This window comes from Sebastes fasciatus, chromosome 18, assembly GCF_043250625.1.
Source record: "Sebastes fasciatus isolate fSebFas1 chromosome 18, fSebFas1.pri, whole genome shotgun sequence".
NCBI lineage: Eukaryota > Metazoa > Chordata > Actinopteri > Perciformes > Sebastidae > Sebastes > Sebastes fasciatus.
In genome coordinates, this window is record NC_133812.1 from 11,474,453 (window position 1) to 11,501,751 (window position 27,299).

Genomic DNA, 27,299 nt, shown 5'->3' on the forward strand with positions numbered 1-27,299 from the left:
AGACAATCATTTCCATTGAAAAATCGATCCAACATGTGGGACTTACAGGAGAGCAAAGCACAATGGGTTTTCTTAATTCCTACATGGTTAGATTATAATTTAGTCACGATGGAAAGGCGTTAGGGGGGAAGATACAGTCAACGCAAGTGCCACGACTACAATCATGGTAGTTATTGTATATTACCTGTAAGTGTTTCCTTTATAATTTCATGTCTAATTTGCACTCATGCATGATTGATTTACTAAACGGAAGGTGAAAAGAAGACATGTTTAAATCCATTCTGGGCACTTGGTGGGTTTGCCATCTCAAACCAGTTAATGGGGACTGGAGGTGGACTGTAAAACCCTCCGTCTGCACTGGTGTTGACTCACCAAGTCCATCACCCGGCCCGATATATCGGCTGATATGATCTTATCACAGATTTATCGGTAGGACTGTATATGTCAGCCCATTCGTAACAAGACATTTCAGTACAGAAATGTCAGGGTTTTTTCAGGGTCTGTCAACTAAAGAGGATTGACGAGTTAATTATTTAACTGTCAAATGTATCACTCGGTACATATTGTTGTCATAATTCTTAAAACAAAACTCTGGTGAAAACCGAGTATATGGCTGGACCGTGTATGGTCAGTCTGTGAATTTGTGGCTTAATTGTAATAATAATAGTCAGTGGTCATGTCTGTGATGTTAAATCCACGTCCACCAGGTCCGGCGAGGACACAAGGAACGCGCTGCTCCACTCAAGTAGCCGTTCAAGTAGTGAGGTTCCCTATCGTGGAATGCACATGATTGGTCCCTGGTAACATTTTAAGCGAGAAATAGGCTACGCCACGGCTGAATCTTGTTTCATTTTAGAACTAGATCGCCAAGTTTGACAGCTTGGCCCAGGTTTTGTGAGCCGGACGCGTCGCACGGGCTCATTTGATTTAATTTTGAAAGTGTAACAGCCAATGAGGAAACTCCAACACTCGGCCGACCAATCGTGTAACTTCATCACTCAGTCACTCAGTGACAGTAGGTTTGCGTTTGTAAGTCTGGCCCTCTGCGGTCCAGCCAAAAACAACAACAAAAACTAAACTTTAATAATGTTTTAAGTGTTTAGAAAAAAAAGAAAAAAGAAAAATAATATCGGTAGATACAGTATATCCATATTCAACTCTCAAATATCAATACCTGCCTAAAAAATCCAGTATCAGTCGTGCTAAACCCACTACCCATAAACGGAAGCACTCGTCGGAGAATGCAGGAAACATGTAAAATTACATTTTGTCTTGCAGCTTTATTATCAAATATTAGTTTGGTCATGCTCATAAATCTTTACATTGTCTTGTTTTGGTGACTAAATCACCAGAACATGGGCAGAAGTTCAAGTCAAAGAAGAAAAACACCCAATTTTCTCTAAATTCAAAGATCTAACAGTATCCATGGTGATGGAAATCTCCTGCTCCAGGTGGAAATTAAGAACACCTACAACCCACCCACGAAGCCCCCTTAATATGGAAAGACGCTGTAGGCTTGTTTTCATGCATCGTAACAATCATTAAGGAGGGATCAGTTTGAGAAAGTGCCACAAACATGTTGCAAAAGCACGAGCAAACAATGGAGAAAACTGTTCTAAAAAAGGGTGTATCATGACTATTCATGCTGACATATTGCCACCTTGAGTATGTCAGGTATAGAGAGAGAGCTGTGTGTCTCCATTATTTCACTGCACCTTTCATGGCTGCTGCACTGGTTAAGTTATTAAGAAACCAATCAAATCCATGATATAATTCTATGAACAACGTAGTCTATTAATATACGGTCCCACCCTCCTCATCTGGTGCATGTTGATCCCAAAATTGCATTTTCGTCGGTGACAGCTCATCAGACTCAGGAGAGCGATCCGGACGCCACGGCGAGATGTGTGACAACGTTCCTGACTGCTTTTCATCAGTCGGTCCCAGAATTAGAATAAAAACAATACTGCTGTTGGCTTTTAGAGCTTACACAGGATCCATAGCGCTTGGTTCGAAATTCATTTTTGATAAGTGATGTTTTGTTGGACTTCAGAGTGTTTCCCATCAAACGCTGATGTCGCTTCAGTTTGTCTTCTTTTCTAATTTATTTTGATAATCAATACCTCTCATTGTCCAAGCTAACTTGACATGTCATTTAAGTATGTAGATCCAAATTTGCACTCAGTGACGGTTCGTCAGGCTCAGAACGTAGCTTTTGAGTTGATTAGACGTCATTTATACAGCAGCATGAAGTTCTATAACTATTGATCTGCACTGACAAGAGCGGGCGGCTGTTCATCAATCTCATGAGAATGTTCCCAATTTATTTTCTGTTTTTATCGATCCTTAATTTGCTTTGTCACATATTGATTAATCATGTCATTTAAGCCTCTCTCCAATTAGTATTAAGACTGCCTAGATTTCTTTGGTTTAGTTTGTTTTCACTCCAAACTGATTTACTCAGGACAGAATTAGATGTCAGTTGTTAAAGGAATAGTTTGGGTGTTTTGAAGTGGGGTTGTATGAGATACTTATCCATAGTAGGTGTATTACTTACATTAGATGGCGGTCGGTACGCCCCCAGCATCGAGAAATAGACCGGAGTACCGACACCGGAGCAAAGCAATACAGTGCTATGGACGGGGCTGGCAGCAAAACATATTTTTGTTACCTAAAATAAAGGCTAACCTAAAAAAAGTATATCCGTTTAAGTGTACGCTATATTTAGAATATTTTCCGATGGCAAACTGAAGTGAAATTGAAACGTATCTATACTGTTTTTGTCATCTGAGCCTGCTGGCTTTGGCGAGAGCATAGATAAGTTTCACTTTTAGTTCAGTTCCCCGTCAGAAAAGGCTGTCTGATGGCAAGATAAAGCGGTGAAAATATTCTAAATATAGCGTACACTTAGACTGATATAATTTTTTTAGGAGAGCCTGTCTTTTAGGTGACTAAAATATATTTTTCTGTCGTCCCCTTTCACAGCACTGTATTGCTTTGCTCCGATGTCGGTACTCCTTTCTGCTTCTTCAAGCTGGAGGCACGACGACAGTCATCTACTGTAGGTATAATACACCTACTGTGTACCTCATACAACCCCACTTTTAAACACCCAAACCATCCCTTTAATCTATTTAGCCCCCTCCCCTGTCTGATTGCCTTTTGTTTAAACATCTACAGTAAATTACAGTCGCACAGACGTCGGTGATGGCTTTTAGGCTTTAGGGGAATATACAAGGCTACTGATTAATGTTCATGTCTCCAGAATGGGTGTTCATCAATGTCTGTCTTTTGCAATAAGGATGTGATGTATCCTGTATGCAGAAACTTAACAAATATATCCTTACTAGAGGTGGGAATCACTAGAGGCCCCGCGACACTTAAGATCACAATACAATCATATTGTGATCTTAAACATTTTGCGATATGATGAGTATTGTGATAAGATATATTGCGATTTATTACCTTTTTTCAACTGCAAATTATGCAGTTTATCAACATTTGTTTTATCTAATAAGATGCAGTTTTCACTCCGTTCATCTCAGAGTTTTTATCCACATATCTTGAGGTCAAAGGTCAAGGGAGCCCTTTGAAAATGGCCATGCAAGTTTTTCCTTGCCAAAATGTAGCGTAACTTTGGAGCGTTGTTCCCGACAAGCTAATCGAACATGCTTGGGCTATTCCTTAAGTACAATATTGCCACGCAAAATATCGCGATACTATGCTATATTGATTTTTTTCTCCCATTCTTAATCCTTACACATATGATTTTTTTAAGAAATAACAGTTGTATGATTATGATTTTGTATCTGGATTGATGATTCATAAAACCTTTCACTGCGTGACAAATCAACGGGTATCCTGCATGACATTTAGTCAAGAAGAATAATACATATTTGTCCTGTTTAACTTTTAACAAGTACAGAAAACGCTCTGCAGTCTGAAATGTGACACATCAATGACAGTGTATTCAGACATCATGTATATTTAAAGAAGGTGGTGAATTTTTTTTGTTGATGATATTTGATCAAGTTCCCATATGAGAGCCATTGTCAGCTCCAGACTATGACACATCAATGAGAGCGTGATATTTATTGCAGCGATTGCCTGCGGCGAGCGTGCTCTGACTTATTTGCTGCCATGGGACACCTGACACCTTCCCTTTGATGTAAACCTCTCAATTCTTAAGTCCTCAACTATATGGGCACTTTCACAATGCAGAGAAGGGGTTTATCTGTCAGAGGGGGCCCATCACAAATGATCTGTTGATTTGATTTTCATCCCAGGGAATATATGGCTGCATAAATAAATGCCTCCAAACGGGCTGAGCGCAGAAGCGACCCGATGATGGAGCTGTGGCATAATCTCTTAGATGAAAAGGAGGAAACTCTGGGATAAACTTTATGAGCTAAACTCAGATTCAAATGTGATTCCATTTGTGTGTGTGTGTGAGGTTCTCTGAAAGTTAAAGTTCACATTTGGATCATACCGTGAATGCTGTTTTTTTTTCTAAGGCTTCCAGTAATTAATGCATCTTTTTTATTGCAATTTCCCATTCAGGACGTTGGGATCCTCTGTTATTTCACAGATGAAATCCTACTGTAGTCACACACCGAACCTTAATCCTCGAGCTTAGTAATAGCAGTCAATTTAAGTATGAAAGGTTGATTTTCTCATGCATCATGTCGCATCTGTGTACGTCTTAAATCAAAACAGCTTTTTTTTTTACAGGTAGTAAAATTGCCCGTCTTGAGTATTAACCTTCAAAGCATTTATTTTTTAGAATTATTGTACATCGTGTGTGTCTGTTATCAAGTAAAACTCCCCTTCACCTTCTGTGTATCCGCGTTGATAGGGAGCTGCCAATATGACAAGCGTGGCTAAAGTGGTACTTTGATAACGGTAATTTCTGTAATGAGCTGCTCAGATCAGATGCTCCTCTGCCTCCCGTGCCACTCAGGTATAAAGGAGCTTGGAAATATATATATATATTTTCCTGATAATGACCAAACAGGCAGCAATGGCCCCTCGCCCTGCTGCTCTTGTTAAATTTGTGTTAACTACTCTTTGAGTCAGTGTATTTTAATTAATGGTTTCACACTCTTTTGCCTCCAGCGTTGTCCTTGGCAGTCTTTAAGTAGCCGGAGCCCTAACAACATTGAGATCTGATGTTAGTAAGGTCAAACTGTAATAGCATATCTGAAGGACATTCAGCAAAACTGTGAATAAATTAATTATAAATTCATATAAAAAGAAATAACAAATGCTTAATCAAAAGTAATAAAGTAAACAAGAAATAAAAACATCGGGCGAATAATACAAAATGTGCTGCTTTACCACCGTCCTCAAGCAGCAAAGAAGGGATTCACACAACATTTGAGGCCCTTGGCATATTATATAGATCTATCCTTTAGTATCTATCCTTTATCACTCTCAGACATGAAATTAAATACATAATGCTATACACAGTAAAATGTATTAATCAATAAATTGTGCAATAATTTGAGAAATCATCAAAACTCAACTCATTGTTGTGAAATGTTATTTTCAGGCACTGGTGACAACTCCACTGTCATGATCTGACATTATATCGTAAAATGTCTCATTTTTATTTGAAATAAACATTTCTAGGATTAAACAAAAATGAACACTCTTAATTATTATGAAAACTAGAATGATGAAATTACACTTCAGAATAATGTGCTGGTTTAAATCACATTATTTCACCATTTATTTGTTATTTTATATATTTAACTCTATTTATTCATATGATTATTTCATAATGTCTCCTTTATCTATGTTATACTGAATGTTTTGGGCTCCATATACGTACAGGTATCTGGTCGTGCAATAATGCCTTCCTCACCTCGCACCACAATGGTGGTGGACTTCTTGGCCGGGTTTCCCACGTTGTTGCTGGCAACGCAGCTGTAGACCCCCGCCTCGTCTGAGGTGATGGCCGGGAGTGTGAGCGTGCCGCCCTTCACCACGCTCCTTTGAGGCAGGCTGTCGTTACTGCTGATCCAGTTGAGGTTGGGGGGCGGCTCTCCGCCTGTGGTGATGCACACCAAGGATACCGTCTGGCCGGGATTAACAATGATGGGATCCTCCACCAGCAGCTTGATGGACGGCGAGGCTGTGGAGGAAGAGCGCGTGGACTCTTAATTGGCAGGAGATGGACAACTTTGGCAGTTATGACAGTTACAGAATATGTCAGTTCATCTGTCTGTTTCCATGTCTGTCCTACACTTATTAAGACGCGTGTTTCGAATTTGCTGTTTTTATTTCGCAATCTACTTGGAATCATATCAATATCACTGCAAAAATCAGTCATTTGGGGTATGATTATAAAAGGATAATGACTAAAAGTCTTACGTACCTGTCTTATTGGTGAGTCTGAAGATCACACTGCGGTCAGGGATCCCACACACATTTCTGACGGAGGCGACGCAGCTGTAGTTGGCGTAGTCCTGAGGACGCAGGTTCTTCAGCTTCAAAATCTTCGTTTCCCCCTGCAGCTCAGACCAAACCAACACTGGTATGCAAATGTGTGCAAAAATATCAACATAATCAAGTACAAGAAATGCAGAAAAGCTAGGTACTGGGATGGAGATGACAAAGGCCAAACAGCTCCAAAGAAAGGTCAAAGAGATGAATATGTATACGGTTTTAATGAAGCCCAAAATGAAGAGAGGAGGTAGCAGATTTCAAGAACATTTCTATTAAATCATGGTGCTACTAAAAGGAAATGAATGTGTCAACTCGCTTAATACCAACGTGTGGATTTCTATCCAGTCAATGGCCCTGCAGTATTTTCACCATTCAGCTACAGCAATAATGATGGGCTCAGCGGGGGGTCCCTCCACAGAAACTGCTATCTCACTTATAATGTGTGTTTGATTCCAGCTGGGCCTGTCAACCATGAGCTCCGCCCAGGAGGCTATGATGAGGATGTGAACCTTTGATCTGGTTGACTCCGACGTGTGGGTGTCGGGGCGGGGGGGGGAGCGGCAGATTAAAACATGAGTCAGCCACGTGCTGCGGCAGTCCACACATCACGGCGATCACTCGCGTCTTTCATATCCAATGAAGCTCGTGGATAAATGAATTGTATGAGATTAGCCGTGGACTCCGCACTCCTCTTTCCTTTCTTTCTCTGTCACCTCCTCTGCTTTTGGAGCAGATATCAGGAGATGAGGTCCGCGGTAGTCAGAGTGCAAGCTTTACTCACAGCAGGAGGGGTATGGGGGGGGGGGGGGGGGGGCAGATTGGAAGGAAAATCTATTTTGAAAATGCAAGGGGCAGAGAAAGGAATGGAGAGGACAGAAGCATTAAACCGAATTGGACTGGGGGGGGATTGATGGCCATATCGATGGAGAGATTGAACGCTAAAGTACACAAGAGCTACGGGAACGGAACTTATGACTGTCGGTAAAGGGCAAAGAAATTACGGGGGGAGTACGTTGTCACTGTCAGGTGAAAACCTCCTGTTCTGCTTTCATATTTTAAATTACATATTTGAGGGCGCTCGTCTTTGGGAACATAGAATCAAAACCAACTTGATTTGAACTTCAAATGCACTGTTGTAAAGATGCAATTGAGGGAATGTTTCATCAGGGCCGGCTTAAGGCATAGGCCATATAGGCGGTCGCCTTGGGCACCACCTTCTGGCGGGCGCTGATCGCCCTCTGTAAAAATAAATAAATAATTATTGAAAAAAATAAAAAATGCCGGTGGGCACCCTTCCTTATTTTTTGCTTTGAGGTAACAAATGAACAAAGAAAGAAAGGAAAAAATACTTTTCAACCCTGTAACTCTCCTTCTCTTTTTCAATTTTTCATCTGCCCGGCCGCACTTATTTAGTTAATAAAAGTGTAAATTGTAGTGAAACTGACTAAACAATTTTAAGCCAACAATATCAAGGACCAATTGTTTATTTATATTATAATAAATACAATTATTTATGAAGATACAAATTTAAATTTTTGTCTTAAAACCATTGTGATGTCTGATGTTTGTTGCGGTTTACGAGGCTAGGGTTAGGGTCTGGAGGTTGAACCCTAACCCTCAAGTGGCGCTCCGCCTATGGCGCCTATGGGGTCCTCCAAATCTGAATTTCGCCTAGGGCGGCAAAAGAGCTATATCTGGCCCTGTGTTTCAAGCTAATGTAGAGGCAATCTTTAATCTTCTTTTGGTACCCTGTCCTCCTTGGTATAAGTTGATGACTACTTGTTTTGGACATTATTGCACCTCAGCTAATGGAAATCAGATGTGCTGTGATGGACACTAGAGAGGCCCTCTATTTATGAAGATATGTGTGTGCACAATACAGCATTTCATGAGGAGAACATGCAAGGTGTCATGTTAATGCGTGATCAGCACAGGGTGTTTGCTAATTGGTCAGAATGATGGTAACATTTAATAAGTTAAGTTGACCTATGGAAAAGGTTGTCCCCGTCTTTGAGAAAAGTATATAACCTGTATAATATCTGTCTTCGGAGAGATATTTTCTGCTTTGGCTTCTGGTGTCATGGCATTATGTCTCCTAATAGAGTGCTACAGGAATGAGTCCTAAAACCCGGAAATGAGTTGGCATTTTAGCACTTCCGGGTCCCTCGCCTGGAAGTCAGTGGGTTTTTTGAATGGGTTTTTAGTTAGATGTCTGATAAGGTCTGTGTTTAACACATTTTAACACGTTTAATACATACCAAACTCGTGACTTTGAAGCCTCTATGTGTCTTAAAAAAGGCCTTTACAGCCTCGTTGTGTATACTCGCGCTCACGTGACCGTGATGTGTTTCGTTTATAGCTTAACATTAGCTTTATATTTCTGCCGATTGCATTTACACTTCAAAAATCATAAAAGTGGTGTTCATTCGTGAAGATTATCTTGCCGAACAAAATGTGTAGTTATCATAAACGTTGTCGAGGGAACCCAGGGCGATGCTAACTTCCTGGTTGACCTACATAAATACATCATCTCTGCAGCACTCTATTGTAATTACATTCTTTAACTTCAACATCAGTGTTTTCTGTTCTATTCAAAATGTTTTAAGTGTTACAAAAGCAGCAGGAGAACTACTAACTTAACTACACGGGAGCCAAGAAAATGAGTGAGGAAGCTGAACTAAGAGCTATAGGAAAATGTGATGTGTGCCTCAGCTGAGTGATATGTTGCTAACTCGGGCTTTAAATGGTTCCCTCCTCAAGAGCTAGACAACACGCTCAAACAGAACATTACACCGCAAGAAAACATCACCAACAACAAAACATATTGACTACTATAAAGAAGAGGGGATCTGACGAGGGATGAGAAATGGCTCCATTATACCTTCGATAATTGTCCTATTCTCTGGCACTTTGAGGGGAATATTATGGAGAGAGAGGTGGAGGAGAAAGTAACAGACAGCACAAAGGACAGAGTTTCTACAATAAAAGCACAGCTCTGGCCCTCACTTAATTATGAGCTGCTTCTCTGTACAGAGTTTGAAATGCCACCTCTGCATTTCTACGGTATCAGTGGGAATATAAAGAAAAAAAATGTGGTAGACTGAAAAAAGGTGTTAGGGAATGACGCTGGAATGAAGAATAATGGAGGAAGGAAGGAAGGTATCGAGGCCAACTTAATTCACAAATCTGCCTGGCCAAAATGGAGGCCCGGCTGCACTCTAACGGACTCTACTTTGCCCCCGTAGGCTCGATTTTTGGTCAGTTATGAATTTGTAACTCAATTGTCTGAGTGTGTTTCAGGCAAGTTCAGACATTGGTGAAAAATAATGCTATTAGCCATCTATATGAGCAAATTACTAGGAGTTTAGTCAGGATTTATTTGGGGTCGCGCCGTCACAAAGCTAATCTCTGGGTTTGGGTTGCGCTCATATTTTCAGACCCAATTAAAGCTTTAATAGAGGGCAGGATGAAGAGGCAAAGAGGTATGGAGAGCAGGATGGAGAAGAGGAAGAGTGTCTGATGAGGCTAGTTGTGCAGCTTCTTCAGTCTCCTTCACCCACTCCATTAGTCCCCGGCCATCTTTCTCCATTTGGCCAAACATCAATTTCACTTCCTTTTTCTCTCTCTGTTTCTTAAGCCTCTTTTCCTCTCTCGCGTGTCTTATTCCCTCTTTCTCGTAGATTTCCATTCTCTCTGCCACCCCGGCTCAACATCCAAATCACATTCAACTCAATCAATTCAAAAACTGCAATTCCCTTCCCAGTGACAGAGCAAGCTCAATCAGCTCTTTGTTGACTGCACACAATTCCCTTTAAGGGAAAAGTTTCTCAATTTCCAAATTGTAAGGGAAATCCACAATTGAGGGAGCTGATTGTGAAGAGAACCCAATCTTTCTGTGTCTGTAATTACTCAATATGCATGCAAAATTGTGAAACTGATATTGCTATTCATAAGTGTTAATGAGTACAGCTTTCACTGTCTCATAGCTTTTACAACAAGGGGTGGTGTTGGGGTTTGGGGTAATGTGATGTGAAACAAAAAAAGCACAGTCCCAATGCTACTAACTCGTATTCCCAATACATGAAGGCAAATGAGAAAGCACTATTATTACAGCATTTCACGTTGCAATATGTCACCTTTGTAACAAGATGTGGTGTTGGTGAATATGTAAAACATGAGCCTCAATATACTGTATTACTATTAATAAGACCATCGCTATCAAACTTTGTTTACTTCACATACAGAGATCATCATTTTTTGTTGTTGTTGAAAAAGGCAGTTATCACCTGTTATACCATGGTATGGGTGAATACTCGATTCTGATTGGCTGAAGGGTATCCATCAATTCCTAATAATGGACACCTCCTAAGGAGTTCCAATATAACTGTTCATCGTTCTAAATCAATGCGTTGGCTACATTAAATAAATGAGTATCTTAATTACAATACTAAGTGTAACATTAGTCCTTCAGTTCAAAGGACTAGAAATATCTCCTGCTGCTAAGTCGTAGCTAAGGTCCGTCCTATTTACTGGAGCAGTGAACGTTTCCATTGCATAGGAATCTTATAGGATGGTAATGATTTTTCCAGGTATTAGCAAACCGTCAGGTGTTGCCAGGAAAACTGAGTTATGGCTTGTGAAAAACTTTATAATTTGGTTGCAAAATGCAGGAAAATATAAATGAATGGTCTTAATTACTTTTTTCTTTGTCATGTGACCATGGTATACGAGGAATAATGGACACCTCGTCGTGCATTATCCCTTACATAATTCATGTGTGTGCTGTAAACACAATCTTTTGTTGAAGCAAAATGGTATGGCTCACTCTATCTATTGTGACTGAAACAGCAACTATCTTTTTCACACACATAAATTAGCAGTCAACAAACTTTGTAATACAAACACCCCCTCATGGTAAGAGAGCATTTTGTCGTAATAATATTAATAAATTCTAAACCAGCTCTGCTGCTTCAATCTATTTGTAACAAACATGTTTGCTGTATTTTTTCCCCATTCTGTTGGTTACACACAGGAGGGTGCCACTGGTCATGAGAGCATCTCTTAATACTGAATGAGAGAGAGCACTGTCTGAAAGGAATTCAGCAAATTTAGCTTGTGATGAACACATCGTTTGCTGTGCCTTCAAAAGCTTATTATGCTTGTTTCACATCCTGTATTCTGAATCAGCCCATTTATCCTTCCTTTGTAGTGTGCAGAGGGAGGGCAAAAGGTGCATGTCTTCATGACAGCCCGCATTAAGCAACATTAAAAGACTCAGGATCGCTAAAGTCCTAACGTTTTTATGTGTTTTTGCTTTTGTCCATATGTTGCAAGTGGACCAATATCAAATTTATTTAAAATGTACACCTTTAAACATTATGTTGGGATGTTATGGATGAAAATAGTCCCTAGATAATAAATACAATTATTCTACTGGGTGAAATATATATATATATATATATATATATATATATATATATATATATTTATATTAAGCCTTTACCTGTGTGGCCTTAAATGAATAAAACAAAACATCTGTCTTTGCATCTACTATTCTGTCTGATTACTTTCATGTCGCTTCTGTCTTACCTGAGTGAAAAACGGCTCGTAGATCTCCACTCCCTTGTCCGAGCCCTGCGTCAGGACCTCTCTCCCGCGATGCCAGCTGTAGCGGACGGGCGGGTTGGAATTGGCCACGCAGCGCAGGAACACAGTCCTCTCGTAGTAGAACTGCTCCTTAGCTTCTCCTATACTCTGGTGCACCGTCACCACCGGGTCATCAAGGTCTGTGAGGAGGAGCACACAGACGGAGCAGAGAGGAGGAAGCTATCAATAAACACTCTCCCATGAGTTATTCAAATTGACGATTGAGTAGAAGACTCCTCGGATCAATCAGTCACACAGACCACGTCTCACACATGAATATACAGTATGTGCTTAGCTGTGGTAGCAATAATAAACAAATCAAGTGTAAAATCTTTATGTCATCTGTAATCTCCCGTCTTGATTGTGGTTAAAGGTCTGACCAAAAGGGTCAGAATCCTCATTGCATTGGGAGAGCCGGCTATCAGCATGCACACAGGGGTCGATGTGTGGAAGGAGGTGAGAAGCCCACTACTTGAACTACTTAAGTCAATAGGATGCAGCCCAAGGGCACATTGACTTCCCAGTCAATGAGCGAGCTGCTGCGTGTTCCAAATTCGCACTCCATTGTGAGCAGCAAACACGAGCGAGGACGACAAACGCTGTGCACCAAATTATATTTGATGTCGGACACTTGAAAGAATAATGTTTGGCTGCACGGCCCCCGCTCTGATTCGGGCTCTCTGTGATTCGACACATCTGTTACTGCACACACACTTCCCCAACAGATCTGAGGGAAGTTTTCCCCCAAACGCCTCGACAAGTTGGGTTATTTGAGAAAGCGCTCGTGGTTGATTAAATGGATTCAAAGTTAATCATCTTACCCGGCTATCGCATTAAGCTGTTCATCATAGCTGTGGTGTCTTTTAGCATGCTAATACTCCCCTTTTAGATTATGTCCATTTGCACGCTCAGGGAATGTGGCGAGCTAGCTGTTACCCTTTCATCTCCGCCCGAGATGCAATCAGTTTTTAACGCGAGTGAAAAAAAAAAGGCAATTTAAGGGAGAGGATGAGGGAAGCTAATGCAAGTTATCCCTCATGCTAAAATCCTAACTGATAAAGTCTGACCTTTTGCATACGAAAGCGATTGAGTGTATTAATGAGTGAGTTAGTGCATCAGCGAGCGAGCAACAAGGTGGATGATTGAGTGATCGAGCGAGCCGGTGTGTGAACATGTGAGCGAGAGCAAACCGCTTACAGTAAATGAATACCCAAATCTTTAACGATTATAAGCCTCCAGAGAAAAACTACACACGCCTCAGGTATTATTAATGGATGGATTCATCGCTTTTAATTCAGTAGCCGTGGCCCACCTCTGGATTTGCTGAGGATCAGGTCCTAATCAAGGTGCCTGTGGGCCGCAACTGACTGCATGGCATCCAGCCTCAGAATGCTGATTCCTCAGTTTCATTAAAGACATGTTCTGCCCTACAGCCCCTTAATCAAAATCTAGCAGCGGTCAATACTTCATCCAGGATCCATTACAGTGTCTCAGGTAAGAGCAATTACCTTTGGGGGGGTGGGGAGAAACAGGGGGGGAAGAGGGTGACAACGCTCCGGAGAAGACGGAGCGATCACGGGGCCATTTTAGAGGAGCAGATTGCTAAGTAAATACACCGATTCATTATAGAGAGGAGGAGAAGGAGGAGAGTATGAACGCTACATCTTATCTCTGACTCTCCCCAGTTCCCCCCTCATCTGTTTCCTGCCTCAAACAGTCAATTTACCAACTGTGGCAGAAATGGAGTGATTCATTGACAGCCCTATCTACCTTGGGATAACACGTGTCTTTGAACACCGGACCTGATGGGATTTTTTTTTTCCTTGTGGTGACAAGAGTGGGTGTTTCTGTATGTTTGTGTATTAGGTAAGGAGCGGTTTGAGCTATTAATAGGGCCAAAATGAGATGCAGAGAGGAAGTAGATGCTAGGAGCGCAAAGAGATAAATATGGAAATATGGAAATGTACGCACTGGATTAAAATTTGATGAATTTCAAACAAAATTCCACCTCCACCATCAGTCTTTCCCCCCGTAAGGATGTTGTGTGTGCGTGTGTGTGTGTGTCACTCTTGTGCAATTAGCTTCTGAAGTCACGCTTGACTGATTGTGAAGCTTAAATCCCCGAGCCCAGAGGAAAACTGTGGTGTACAGGCCGCCTGCGCCGGAGTTGTTAGGGTTTGTAATTGCAGGTTTATGGGTTCACAGGCCGGTAAATCTGCCCATGTACAGCTAAACGCTTCAGCGAGCTAACCTTAGCATCACTCCTGCTCACTCCCATCAACCATGACAGGTCTCAAAGCTCGGGGTTTCTTTGATATTAAAACACGGGGGCCGAGGCAGCGTGACACATGAAACGGAGGTCTCACAAGACAAAACTCAGTTTATCCTCGATCTTTTTTATTCTCTCTCAAGTGAGAAAAAACTCGAACAAAAAGCTGAAGATGATATTCCCGTTTGAATAACAATGGAGATTTCTGCTTTATAGGCCTACCAAAACATTTGTTGGACAAATAGGCACAAGTGAGTGGTTTGGATAAAAGAGAAGATGAGGATTAAAGAAGGTGCTTCATTATCACATCAAACCTTAGCTCCTTCCTTTCATGTCCCCCAACCCACCCCACCCCAAAAAAAACAGACACCTGCATGGAAATTCACACACATTACCTCTCTCCACCCACACACACAGACACCAACATCTTTCTACAGACACACACACACACACACCTTTTTGGGGCTGTCTCTCGGGTGTTAATCAAATGCAAGTTTTTTTTCTTTTTCGGCTTTGATGTCTTTCACTCTCTCCGCCTGATCTGCCGAAGTCACTAGGGAAGAGAACACCTATCTGGCTCCCAGGCTGTCAGCAACAGAGCGACAGAGGCCCGCGATTAATTTCACCTAATCACCGTCCCAGTGTGATTACCAGCGGGAGCCGCTGACCCGAATGACATTTGCGCAGCGTCTTTCATGAGCAGAAACAGCCGTGTTGCGTCAAAGATAAGCAATTTGCTTTTATTTTTGTGCCAAGGGACAGCGGGGGACAGCGGGGGACAGCGGGGGAGAGAGAAGGGGTCGTAGTGAGAGAGAAACAAAGACAAAAAGGAGGGTCAAAAGCATGCATCAACTTCTAAATTGCTACTATCGAGAAGCAGGGTTAATAAGTAGGCCTGGGACGATACACCTGTCTCCCGATTCGATACTATCACAATACTTGGGTGCCGATTTGATATGTATTGCAAATTCTACAAGTATTGCGATTCGATATTATGATTTATTGCGATTTTTGTTAACTTTTTTAACACTTCACTATGGGAAAAAGTTGAGAAGAGCTCTGCTTTTCCTGGCAATGTGTGAAACCCAAAGTGTTTCCGTACTTTACTGTATGTGTAGTGTTCACCACTTAGGATTTAGTCTGTGAGAGTTTTACTTCCTCGTTGCGGCCAGCTGCGGTTTGTTTTGGTTGACGGATACAGAACGGATATGACGTCACGTTACTCTGACCACAACAATAAAGCTAACTTCCTTCTACCTCCGCGTAGACTCAAATGAAGCAAATATATTGATTCTGGTATTAAAAAGTAAATTTCAAAATCGTAAAAAAAAATTGCGATAGATAGGTGAATGTGATTTTTTCCCCCACTCCTATTAATAAGGTGGTGAAACTGCATAGCAGCTGTCTCCTGCACTCATCCCAAATAAGGGTGACTTGCTTTTTGGTAGAAATATGGGCATGAGGCATAAGTGATTAAGGAAGTTATTTTTTGGCAGCCTGCCTTGTGAATGACCTCACCTTCAAGCCTCTTTTTTTAGAAGCTAAAAAAGGTAGAACCACCTTCACATAAATTGGAAGCAACAAGAGGTGAATTCATTCTCTGGCTCTTTAGATATTCATTAAAAGGTATCTGCTATTGTGAATACTGGAGTTTGTGTGATTTTTTTTTACAAAATATCACTGGTAGCTGTCTTTAAACAAAAGCCTGTGATAAATAAGAGACGGAGATAATGGGCAGTGAGCATGAGATAGTTCCGTGCTGATGCGTAATGTGTGGGATTAATGTACTGTAAGGAGACCTTAAATTCGTAATATGCACAATGTGTAAACACACTACATCAAATAAGACGGCACAAATAAAACATGATCTAGATGGTGTGTAATTTCAGCCTGCTGAATGGTGCCGCTTTAATGCATTTCATTTATGTGGGTCAAAAGGTTAATAAGCCACAGTGGTGATATATAACATCCATCTCATGTGGAGGCCTGTGATGGAATATGTGTATCCAGCATGTAATTTATTTTCAGTACATTTCCTTTCCCTCCATCTCTCAACCCGGTGGCAACGGTGACCTCTATCTCATGGCTACACTCCACAATAACCAGCTCCTGCTAGCTGTATCTATTAGGTGTCAGCTGTTGCTCCATACTAAAGTGTGATTGTGGTGGTGGATGGATGTGTTTGGAGGGGTGGGCGCGGGCACGACGCATCTATTCCTGCAATAAGTCCACTCTGACGATGGCGCCTGTGTAACAGAGATATCTCAGTGAACCGAACATCATTCTTTGAGACATGAGACACGAGCGAGAGCGGCTTCATGCTGCAGCGCTCTCTGTGCTGTCTGTCTGAACAGATTACTGCGAATAACCAGATTAAGGTATTAATTTGAAGCATTAATCACATCATATGTTTTCTATTACTACTAGCCACTGCTTGTCTACAGACATGTTAGGGCTGCCCTTCTGCACGATTAGCTGTTAGGGTCTTGGTCAACTAGGAAATGTTATGGATTAATCAATTAGTTAAATGCTAAACTCAGTCCAATTTCTACTTTAAAGGAATAGTTAAGACATTTTGGAAAATATAGTTCTTTGCTTTCTTGCTGAGAGTTACAGTAGATGAGAAGATTCATATCACTGGGGGACTATTTCTTGGCCAGGAGCAGCATCTCTGCTGTGTTCCTGGGAACTGCACAGTGACTGGAGGAATATATCGTCTATCGGCGATTGGCTGAGTACATCGACGGTTGGGTTTTTTTTGGGCCATGATTGTCAATTTCTTTTGCTAATTTAATGGTCTGGCTCAGAAGAACGAGAGACGCTCAGCATGCAGAGAGAGAGCGACAGCAGGGGAAAACAGCATGTAGAGCCGGCATATTTTCACATCTAATGCCAAATTCACACCAGAGCAGCAGCAAGTGCGGCCTGCGGCGAGCTGCCATGCAACGACTATGGAAAGCTGTGGCGGCCGCTTCCGAAACTCAGCGTGCCGCGGCCGTTTGATTCTGCAGTGAAGTGCAGCCAAACTAAAAGTTGGGAGAAGTTTAGCGGCGAAGTGCAGCCAGAGAATACACGCAGCCAATCAGTAAATAGATCCTGTGACTCCTGTGACATGTCGACCTCTGTTACAAAAATAACGGCTAACGGTAACCGGTTGGAACATTTTAACACATCGCCCAAACCTGCGTCACGGTGATGACAAAACTCTACATAGTCATTGCTCCCAGCCAAGAAATAGTCCCACACAACTTCTCATATCTACAGTTTTTTTTTATACAGATTTAACAAATTATATATAATGTGTTTATTAGTGATCTTTAGAGGTGCTTGTAGGCAGATTTAGTTACCTTTGGACAGAGCCAAGCCAGCTGTTTACCCGTTTTCAGGCTTTGTGTTAAGCTAAGCTAACCGGCTGCTGGCTGTAGTACACTCACGAGAGCGGAAATCTTCTCATCTAACACTCAGCAAGATAGTGAACAAGTGCACTTCTCAAAATGTTGAACTATTCCTTTAATTTGACCAAGAACCTTTCAATAATAATGATGGGCTTTTATGGTGGATCACTGCATGTCAGTGTCATTAACAGTATATCCTGTGTTTTATTGTTCATGATACTGAGAGTACTATGATATATAATATATCATATTATATTATCTCACACATCTGTGGGTATTATTCCAAATTGTTTATCTATTTTGTTATCTAAAAGGCATTGTTTTATATATATATGTTTATCCCTCTCAAACCAAACCTCTGACCATTCACATGTAAATGTCTTGACATATGCTATGTCATATAAAATCACTACATTTAAGCACCTAGTTTATTATGTTTTGGGTAATAAAAAAACAAACACTATCCTTGTATTTGTATTTAAACATCCTTAATATGCAAATGTGTAGATTTAGTCTACTATATACATGTATACAGTATGAACATATTTTGATAATTGTTTTTGTGATTTGGACCTAAACATGCTGTTTATCCAATAAGCAGCAGCAATTCAGACGATCGTTAAATGTTAATCTTCATGCATTTTTAAAATGTTTTCCAAATGCATTGTTGACTACATATTTTTGCATTCAGGTTATGCTCACAGATTTTACGCACTCAACTATTGTGACATGCATTTAAGGCACTCAATCCATGTTTTTTTAATAAGAGCGATAAAAGAATGTAGCGCTCCAAGCGGCAGTAATGAAAAGGGAGATAACAATATGCAAACACTGCTCGCTTTTGAAAACACGCCTAATTAGCTACTTCTGTAATGAAATGAAATGCCACTGGTATTTACCGATTCTAAATGAAAAGAACGACTGAATCAGGGTTTTTTGTTCTGGCTGCATCAGTAGAACAAGAAAGACTATCCAAATCTTTGTTGCACAATAATAAAACACTGCAGGTATATTGGGTTAGGTGGTGTTATGTGTGGGTGTGTGCATCTTGGGTACAATTCATTACATGCAGGCTTTAATATTTGAAGTTTGGCATAGGAATTTAATCAGTGGGTCAGTTGCCAGGGGTCGAAACAACTGTTTTAATTCAGTGATAAGGGGGTTTATAAAGGCTACTCTTCTGTCTCTGCCAGGAACACAGTGAGGGGGAGTTTGGACAAGTTGGGTTAAGGTTTGTAAAGGGCAACACACTACCCCTGCTATGGCTGCTGTTTGGCTTGCCTCTGTGGTACTGTGTAACAAGTCCTGAATTATTCATGAAGCATTTCCACATTCCTGCTTTAACTTGAACTTAAATTTCTTCTGGGGGGGGGGGGGGGGGGGGGAGAAAGCATCTCTCTTTCTCTTTAAAATCACCTTTACTTGACTTCCCCCCTCTCTCTCTCATAGGATACGCGTTGAGCATTAAGGTAATGGTAACTAACTCCCTCTCCGAGGCCACAGTCATCAGGCCTGGTTAAGTGTAATTACTGCCAATTAAAGTGGTAATGCAGAATGGAGTCAATGGAGCGATTGTGAACGATGCAGCATGCTACACTGTTGGTAGCAGAGTAGCCTAAACAGATATACTGTAGAGGACAACGGCCTTATTAGCATTGGAAGAAGATGCTTATAATGTATAGTAAAGTGGGCTTGTCCCCTCCAGTTACTGACTGCTAATGTGTAAAAAACAACAAAAATGATTATGATAATGTGCAGTATGGATTTAAAAAAGCATTTCATTTGTGCTATAAACAAACCTCCAGAGCTTAAATATAGACTTTTGATTGCTCGTTTTCCCTTCAAGTCAAAACTATGCAAATAGATGATGTTTAAGCTCAAAGAGCGGATGATGTTTCCCTCTAGCCAGATGGAGTCATCCTGCACTTTAACGGTTGCTGTTTAAACTGTTGCTTTAAGAGCCGTTGCTGTGTTCAGGAAGCTGCGGCCCACTTAGAACTGCTGCACCTCCATACAAGACCAGTGTGTGTGTGTGTGTGTGTACACGTGGACAATGTGTGTGATAAATGGAGGGGCAGACGTCAGCAGCCTCACAGCAGAGCCTCCAGCCCCTCACTTCCTCCCAGTGATGGAGATGAGGAAATAATGAGGCCCAGTTCTTCTCTATGTGTGCGTGTGTGTGTGTGTGTGTCGGGGGGTGAGGAGTAATGAAATCTCCTCTTCATCCTCTCCCTTAGACAGTGGCGTCTGCCTCAGCTCATCTCCTCTCTAATTCATCTCCCTCGAAAACAAGCGAGCCACAGACCACTGATCTAAACAACACCACCTAGAAACCCACCATTAGAGTTGGAGGCAAAGCACCAGCGACATGACAGAGTTCTTTTTCTGGTCTCAGACTAATGATCTGCTCCTTTGTTTGGTTTGGACAAAGACCAACCAAGGATGGGCTACCCTTCCTGAATGATGATGTGAAAGCACCTAACCATAAAGCAACAAATCGCAGAATGTGTGTGTGTCCTTCGTGTATCTCGAGAACCATCCATTTGATCTACTTCATACTTGGCGGGTGTATTGCTGGGGACCCGAGGACGTGCGGTGTCAAAGTTGGTGCGAGTTGACCCTCGTTAACCGATTATTAACCGTTAACTGACAAGATTAGCGCGTTGCATGCAGCGGTGCTGTGGTTGTAGTGCCTAACAAGCTGCTCAGTTGCAACGATAAGCCGATGCAGGTTAATCAATTGATTGACCAATCAGAATCGAGTATTCAAGAAAGCTGTGTGATAATAATAAAGTAACAAGTGTATCTTAGTGGCTTAAGAGGAATATGTTGGGTATAAGAGGTGTGGTGTGTTGGGTGTAATACAAAACATGAAATTCCACCTGTTGTGTTGTATCTAAGAAAATATCAATGTAATTAACTTGTTATTGAGCTGCCTTGTTCACGACAGCATGCCGGCGTCCAAGTGGCTGATGCTTGTTTGACCACTAACTGAAATGTCTGATGTACGAGTGCACACTCTGTAAAGACACAATAAAATTGGCATTTAAACGTCCTAGTAAACAGTAAATTTCCAACAGTGACCCTTATACTGTACCAGCAGGTACGAACATCACATCTAACCAACAGAGACATTGTATATTTATAAATAGCCCTGCCCTTTTGGCCATTATATCAAACTACATACTTTATTTAACTGATATCCCATTGGTTTCATGATCTCTCGTTATATTATGTCCTGCCGCAACATTGCGTTTCAACGGACATTAAGTAATTTTAAAGGGAGTAATGAGGACATCTTATAGTATCCTTAAAGGAACAATGTATAACATTTAGGTGGATCTATTGGCAGAAATGGAATATAATATTAATAAATATGCTTTATTTTATCACCTGAAAATAACAATCGTTGTGTTTTTGTTAGCCATGAATGAGTCCGCTATTTTGCACTGCCATGTTTCTACAGTAGCCCAGAATGGACAAACCAAAAAACTGGCTCTAGAGAGGGCCATTCGCATTTTCGCATCGGCCATCGTAGTTCTCCTACACGCTTGGCACACGGGAAAAGTTTCAGTTGGTTGGTCCTACACACTGGCCCTTTAATGCAGTGTTCTGTATGATGTTACGTTTCATACAATCATTACTGATTCTCTTTATCTTTTCCATCGTCTCATATCACCGTCCAAAAAAACTCAGTAAACAACTATTTCATTTCTTGTCTCCTTGGTCTTCTTTGGTAATACCACACTGACCAGAGCTCTGCATGATATTCATTTGATATTCTTCACACAGTTTTGCCTTAGAACATTTCAAGACTTCTATCCTCACGAGACTTCTTCAGATATCATCATATCACACTCAGGCAGTCATTAAATACTTTTTTTACTGTGGTTATATAAATAGTAGCAGAGCTCAAGATCAATATCATCATTATTCCCCATGATTCATACCGTATAGTCAGATCTCGCAATTTGGATACTGTTATCCAAACACGCTGGATGAAAAGATAAATAATAACTAACAGTCAGTACATCATCCGTGGCGTTTCCTCTCCCGTGTAGAAAATATTAGAAAACAAAAAGCGGATAAGAATGAAATTCTGCACAAGATAATCACATTAGCATGCACAGCACAAACACACTGGTATGTTTCAAGCTCCTGATGGGGAGAAAAACAGGCAAGAGATGAGGTGAGGTTGACTCCACTACTCTGATTAAGCCCCCCCACCCCCACCATCCCCAGAGCAAGTCCTTGAAAGAGTAATGGGCAGTCGTGAACTGGCTTTACCTCCATTAACCAAACCAGCAAACATTTACATAATGTACACATAATGTGCTGATTCATTCTGTCCCGATTCAAACAAGGCTCAGATAACTCACCGTGGCTGTATCACACCATTCATCACAGCAGGTCATTTACATCCAAAAGCACTTAAGAGCCGCTGCACATATATCTTTGTCTACATACATTATGGGATCTTTTCAGAAGATTGTATAATACATCACCTCGTATCATAGGGTCACATCATTCTGAGATACCAAGACGGTGTTCCTCAGACATTTCTGGCACAATAGTCTTTTTAGTCCTAAAATTGATGAGGAGGATGTCATGTGAGGTTTTGCAGTGCTTGAATTTTAAAGAGATCCAAATGGATGGTATGAGAATTTTGAAATATTTCAGATCCATTGTGTTTTCTTTTGTTTATTCTCTTGTCTTGTTTGTTTTACAGTACAGTCACTGGCAGGTTAGGTGAATTAACCATTTGCTAAACCCCTCCCTCAAGCAGCGATGACTATGCGCGACAGGTGCGTCAAGCTGTGGATTTCTCCACATGTCAAAGCAGTGTGAATAAGCCTTTTTCACAGAAGACATTTTGACATGTCACAGTAGTAGGTGTAAACAGGTGTAAATAATGACATTAATGATGGCTGAATTCCATTTAGCTGCTTTGATTTCAGGGTCCTGGTATCATGCATGCTGGCTCACTGTCACTCTCACTGGAACACTTGAATATAACCGAGCCATTGTTAATGTCATTAGTAGCAACTGTGGTTTTCCTACTATGACGAGTCAAAATGTTCACAGTGAGAGAGGCCTATAGGGCTGTAATGAAAGAGGAACTATTTATTTTAAGACTTTCCAAAAAAAGCTTGACAGTAGCAATAGGAACCTAAGAGGGCGGAGGTTGACGAGCAGTTAGTGGCTCTATACTTTATCTGTAGTTGTGAATGTGAGTGTTGCTCAGAGTGTACCCAGGTCTTACCCAGTGCATGCTGGGAAAGGCTTCAATCTCCCTGACCCTAAATAGGAAGAGCAGGTATAGAGTGCTGCAGGGATGAAGTATTTTTGTAGACCAACCAGGAAGTTAGCATCGCAGCTGGTTCCTCAACTACAAGCCAATGAGATTTTTCTATTGGGTTTTAGATTATTGCAGAAAATAAGCTCTGTGGCAAACAAACATTTACGATATTTACACGTTTTGCTCAGCAAGATAATCTTCACAAATGAACACCACCTTTATGATTTTTGAAGTGCGAATGCAATCGTATATGCAACGAGGCTGTAAAGGCAGAGGAGTCAGCGTGACGATGTTTTGTAGTCTCATTTAGCCACTTGTTGGCAACCGCTTTTTTTAAGACACATAAAAGCTTAAAAAATTCACGAGTGGGATATTTACTGACGTATTTTATATTGTAGAACAAAACGTTAAAATCTCTTAAGCTTGTGTTAACAACAGACCTTATTTCAGGCATCTAACTAAAAACTCATTCAAAAAACCCACTTACTTCCAGACGAGGGAACCGGAAGTGATAAAATGCTAACTCATTTCTGGGTTTTAGGACTCATTCCTGCAGCAGTCTATAGAGGATGGACTAATAGATGGATGGATCAATCTGTTCCTTTATCCATGGCACTGTCAAAATAAAAGCTTTACTCTATATAACTAGGAGATGGTCCACCAGTTAACAATTACATCTTCCTTCAATCGGACTCATAACTCAACCTATTGAACCAGCCTCCAGCACAGCCTGCTTCATCCAACTGAACCCACTAATCGATAGACTCCCCTGAGATCACCTTCCCACACACTTCCTTCCCTATGTATACCCAAATATATTACCTAGTCACTTTAAAAGAGCCTCTCAAGGCTATATAATACAAGCACAGGGTGCAAATACCAGTAATGGAGGCATAAAGGAATTAATAATAACTGCATCAGCCTCAGTGAAAACTCGATTTTTATCACCATGTTCCGTGTTCCTGTGACTCAGTGCTTTCTCCAAAACCCTCTGTCCTCTCTTGCTCTGCACACACAATTTACTCAGGCACCTTATAGCAGGGGCGGCACGAATCGGACACCTGATGAGATAGGAAGCGCCAGCTATACTGACCGACTGGATAAAAGAAAGCCAGCATGGCCGCTAAACAAACACCATCAGCTGCTATTTGGTCTCGGAGCTCCTTCATGAACTCCATCGACGGAAGGCAAACACGAAGCAAGACACACTTCCACCGAGTCGTCCCTCGCACCGCATGCTGCTGCTGCACAGCGTCACACAGCTGAGGAGGCGTATGCCAAGACAAGTTAAGTCTTTGACATGTGTGTGTGAGTCAGGACCTCCACTGGTGGAGAGTGTGTTCATGCATAAGCGTGTGCTTGAACCCAATGGGCAGCCTCTATTTTTGTTTCCTTCTCGCACGCATGAGCACACAAAGAAATGGACACACGCATTCACACGTCTCCAATCTAGATGAACGCTGCCGTTGCCAAAAAAGGATTCAAGCTCAGACTCTAGCCGGTGTGCCGCCAACACACACACACACACACAAACACACAGTATCCTCATTAAAATTCTCTGGCTTCTGCATCGGCAGTGTGGAGTAAGGGCTGTGTAAGTCCTTCCACAGATAACACAGAGAAAGCAGCCTATTGTCTCATTCTAATCCTTCTTTTGAGGGAATGTAGTGAAGCTTCAGTAAACTGATATCTACAGTCCAGTGGGTTGTTTCTCACAATACAGTATATCACCTGATTCTTACTGTTTCACAGCCACTGACAAACTGGCACTGGCTGACTAGGCAGACGACATTAATATCATCTGCACAACATTAGCATATGGACAAACAGTGCAGAGTGTTTGTTTCTTTCCTGTGAACTCTGGGAAAACTTGGCTGCATGTTTTTTTTTTTCTTCTTCTCCGCATTGCATCTCTGTGTTCTCAATTTATTCCGTTTTAGTGGGCCCGTTCAGACCATTTTAAAGTGACTTTTAAAGTGCTCCTTTATCACAACCTGTACAGTAAATGCTGACCTGGACGGAGCAGGTTTTAAGGCACGGCAATTTGTTTTTCCATTTGTCCATCAGCTGAAATCATTCTGTTTCACTCTCTCCGAGTTAATTTGACAACCTCTATGTGTGGGCACCAATAATTGACTTGAAGATTGCGTTGTTTATCGGCGGGAAGTGGCGTTGTGCGGGATTCGTTCAGCAGATTGATAGTAGGGTTGCAACCAATGATTATTATTATTTTGTTTTTTCAATTAATGATTTGAATAAATTTAGTCCACAAAATCACAGGTTCAGAGGGCCTTAGGTGATGTCTTCAAATTGCTTGTTTTGTCCTACAAACAATATAAAATACAGAAACAAAATTGTTGATTAATGCAACCAACTACCATTTCAGCATAATTTAATATAATAATATTACAAGTATGTATTTTGAAAAAAGGCGATTGCTATAATGAGATACAAGCAGTGTAAATTCATTAACAACATGCAGTTAACAATATTTCATGCCCCTGAACTCTTTCCTTACAATTTGTTTTTTTGGTCAGTCACTTCGATCACATTCCCCCCTGGCCGCCTTCCTCTCCAAATCTCTTTTAGATATATTGTGCCGGTGATGGTCAATGAACTCTCTGAGCCTGCGATAAGCCGGCCCTGCAGAACTCTTAAGCCCTCCTCGATCAGTCACTCAATGAAACATTAGATGCTGCGGCGAAATTAATGCAGTTGAAATTAAACGGAAACACTGAAAAGACCCCCCTGTAGGAAAAAGAAGTGAGCGTCTTAAGCTTCGAATCGATCAGTGTAGGAGTAGGGCAAGGTTCTTTATTAACTTTGCAGAGGACCTTCCCCACAGACCTGCAGAACTGCACACAAACACAACTGAAGTGTCAGCAGGTATAAAATGTGCTTAGATGGACTTCAGAGCTTTGTAAATACGTTAGCTTTGAGCCGGCTGTGTAGCTAATATCAGCTCCTCTGGGCTGCAGAGGTCAGTTATTACCATTAATTATCCCTTCCTGTTTACATCTGCAGCTCACAGTCAACTCTACAGAAAACTTTTTCTGTCTACATTTAGCTTTTCTTATTTCCTTCATTGAAAGAGGACCTACTGTGCTTATTTTCAGGTGCATACTTGTATTTTAGGTTTCTACTAGAACATGTTCACATGCTTTAATGTTCAAAAAGCTCTTTACTTTATTCATACAGCAAGCAGCTACTTTTTACACTTTTTTCCCGCTCCTGCACTCCCCCGAAAAGCCCAGTCTGCTCTGATTGGTCAGCTGGCCCACTGCCGTTGTGATTGGTCAACCAAACCGAACCTTTGGACTCCGCTCCAGCTCCGCTCTAACTAGCTTTGTTTAAGGGGGTGCAAGAAAAGCCGTTATGCAAATGTGTTACCTGGTGACATCACCACGTTACGGAAGAAAAGGCGGGACACGGCATTTCAGGCTGTTCAGGAGCAGTGTTTCTGTGGGAGAGAGTAACTCCCTTTGGCGTGGTCTCTGGGCTTTGTAACTTTGCAGACCTCTTACATGCACAAAAAACTATATAACACACTAAAGGAAAGGGAACAAGCACAGAATCACAATAAGTCCCCTTTAATTTCACTGAAACAGAGTCAAGCAGGCTGCGGGCTGCCTTTATAAAGAACGGGGTGTTCAGCACACTTTGATCTAATAAAGGTGCACATGTGAATCTATAGTGTTCATTTTGAAAAATGAAAAACAAGACTGTTGATTCCAGGAAACAGAAGCAAATAAATTGTCTCAAAAGAAAAGCAAGGACGTGACTGTGGCAACATCATTCAGGTTATAAGCCTCTTAATGTAAAACATGCTGGGGCCCTGCATCTGGTTAAATAGATATCTTCTCTTTGCCGTAATGGTGCCGTCCATTATAACCACCGGTGTCATTTCTTAGACATAAACAGAGTGATGTGAACAGAGACACGCACGCAAGATACAGCTGAAAGAGACGGCGAACATAATTCAAGGTGTTGTTGTTGGGAGGTCCAGCTCCAAAACAGCAGTTTTAATACTAATTAAAAATCGTAGCTGCAAACCACTAAATATAGCACGTACTGCAGAGGCCCATCAATTAAATTCACCCCCAGGGGACGGCTATAACATTGCTCAGGAGGAATGATGTGCTTTTGCTGGGTGTGCAACATAGCACAAAATGATAGCTAATGAAGTACACACATACTGTGTTACAAGGCCAGATGCAAGGACATCATCAGGGTAGCAAAT

General features: G+C 41.4%; 1 protein-coding gene and 1 long non-coding RNA gene across 3 annotated transcripts in view; both read right to left on the reverse strand.

Annotated features, from left to right (window-relative positions):
• Positions 1 to 27,299, reverse strand: part of LOC141755882 (uncharacterized) — a 490,132-nt gene that overhangs the window by 216,211 nt on the left and 246,622 nt on the right. The window lies entirely within an intron of this gene.
• Positions 1 to 27,299, reverse strand: part of LOC141755875 (MAM domain-containing glycosylphosphatidylinositol anchor protein 2) — a 310,559-nt gene that overhangs the window by 99,502 nt on the left and 183,758 nt on the right. Inside the window, exons 6-8 of one of the 2 annotated variants that reach the window (XM_074615183.1) lie at positions 12,040 to 12,236; positions 6,380 to 6,512; positions 5,867 to 6,136 (exon numbers count right to left, since the gene is read on the reverse strand). In XM_074615183.1, the coding sequence (XP_074471284.1) occupies positions 5,867 to 6,136; positions 6,380 to 6,512; positions 12,040 to 12,236 (600 nt within the window). Of the gene's footprint in view, positions 1 to 5,866; positions 6,137 to 6,379; positions 6,516 to 12,039; positions 12,237 to 27,299 lie in introns of both variants that reach the window. The other variant, XM_074615182.1, reaches the window with a different exon arrangement.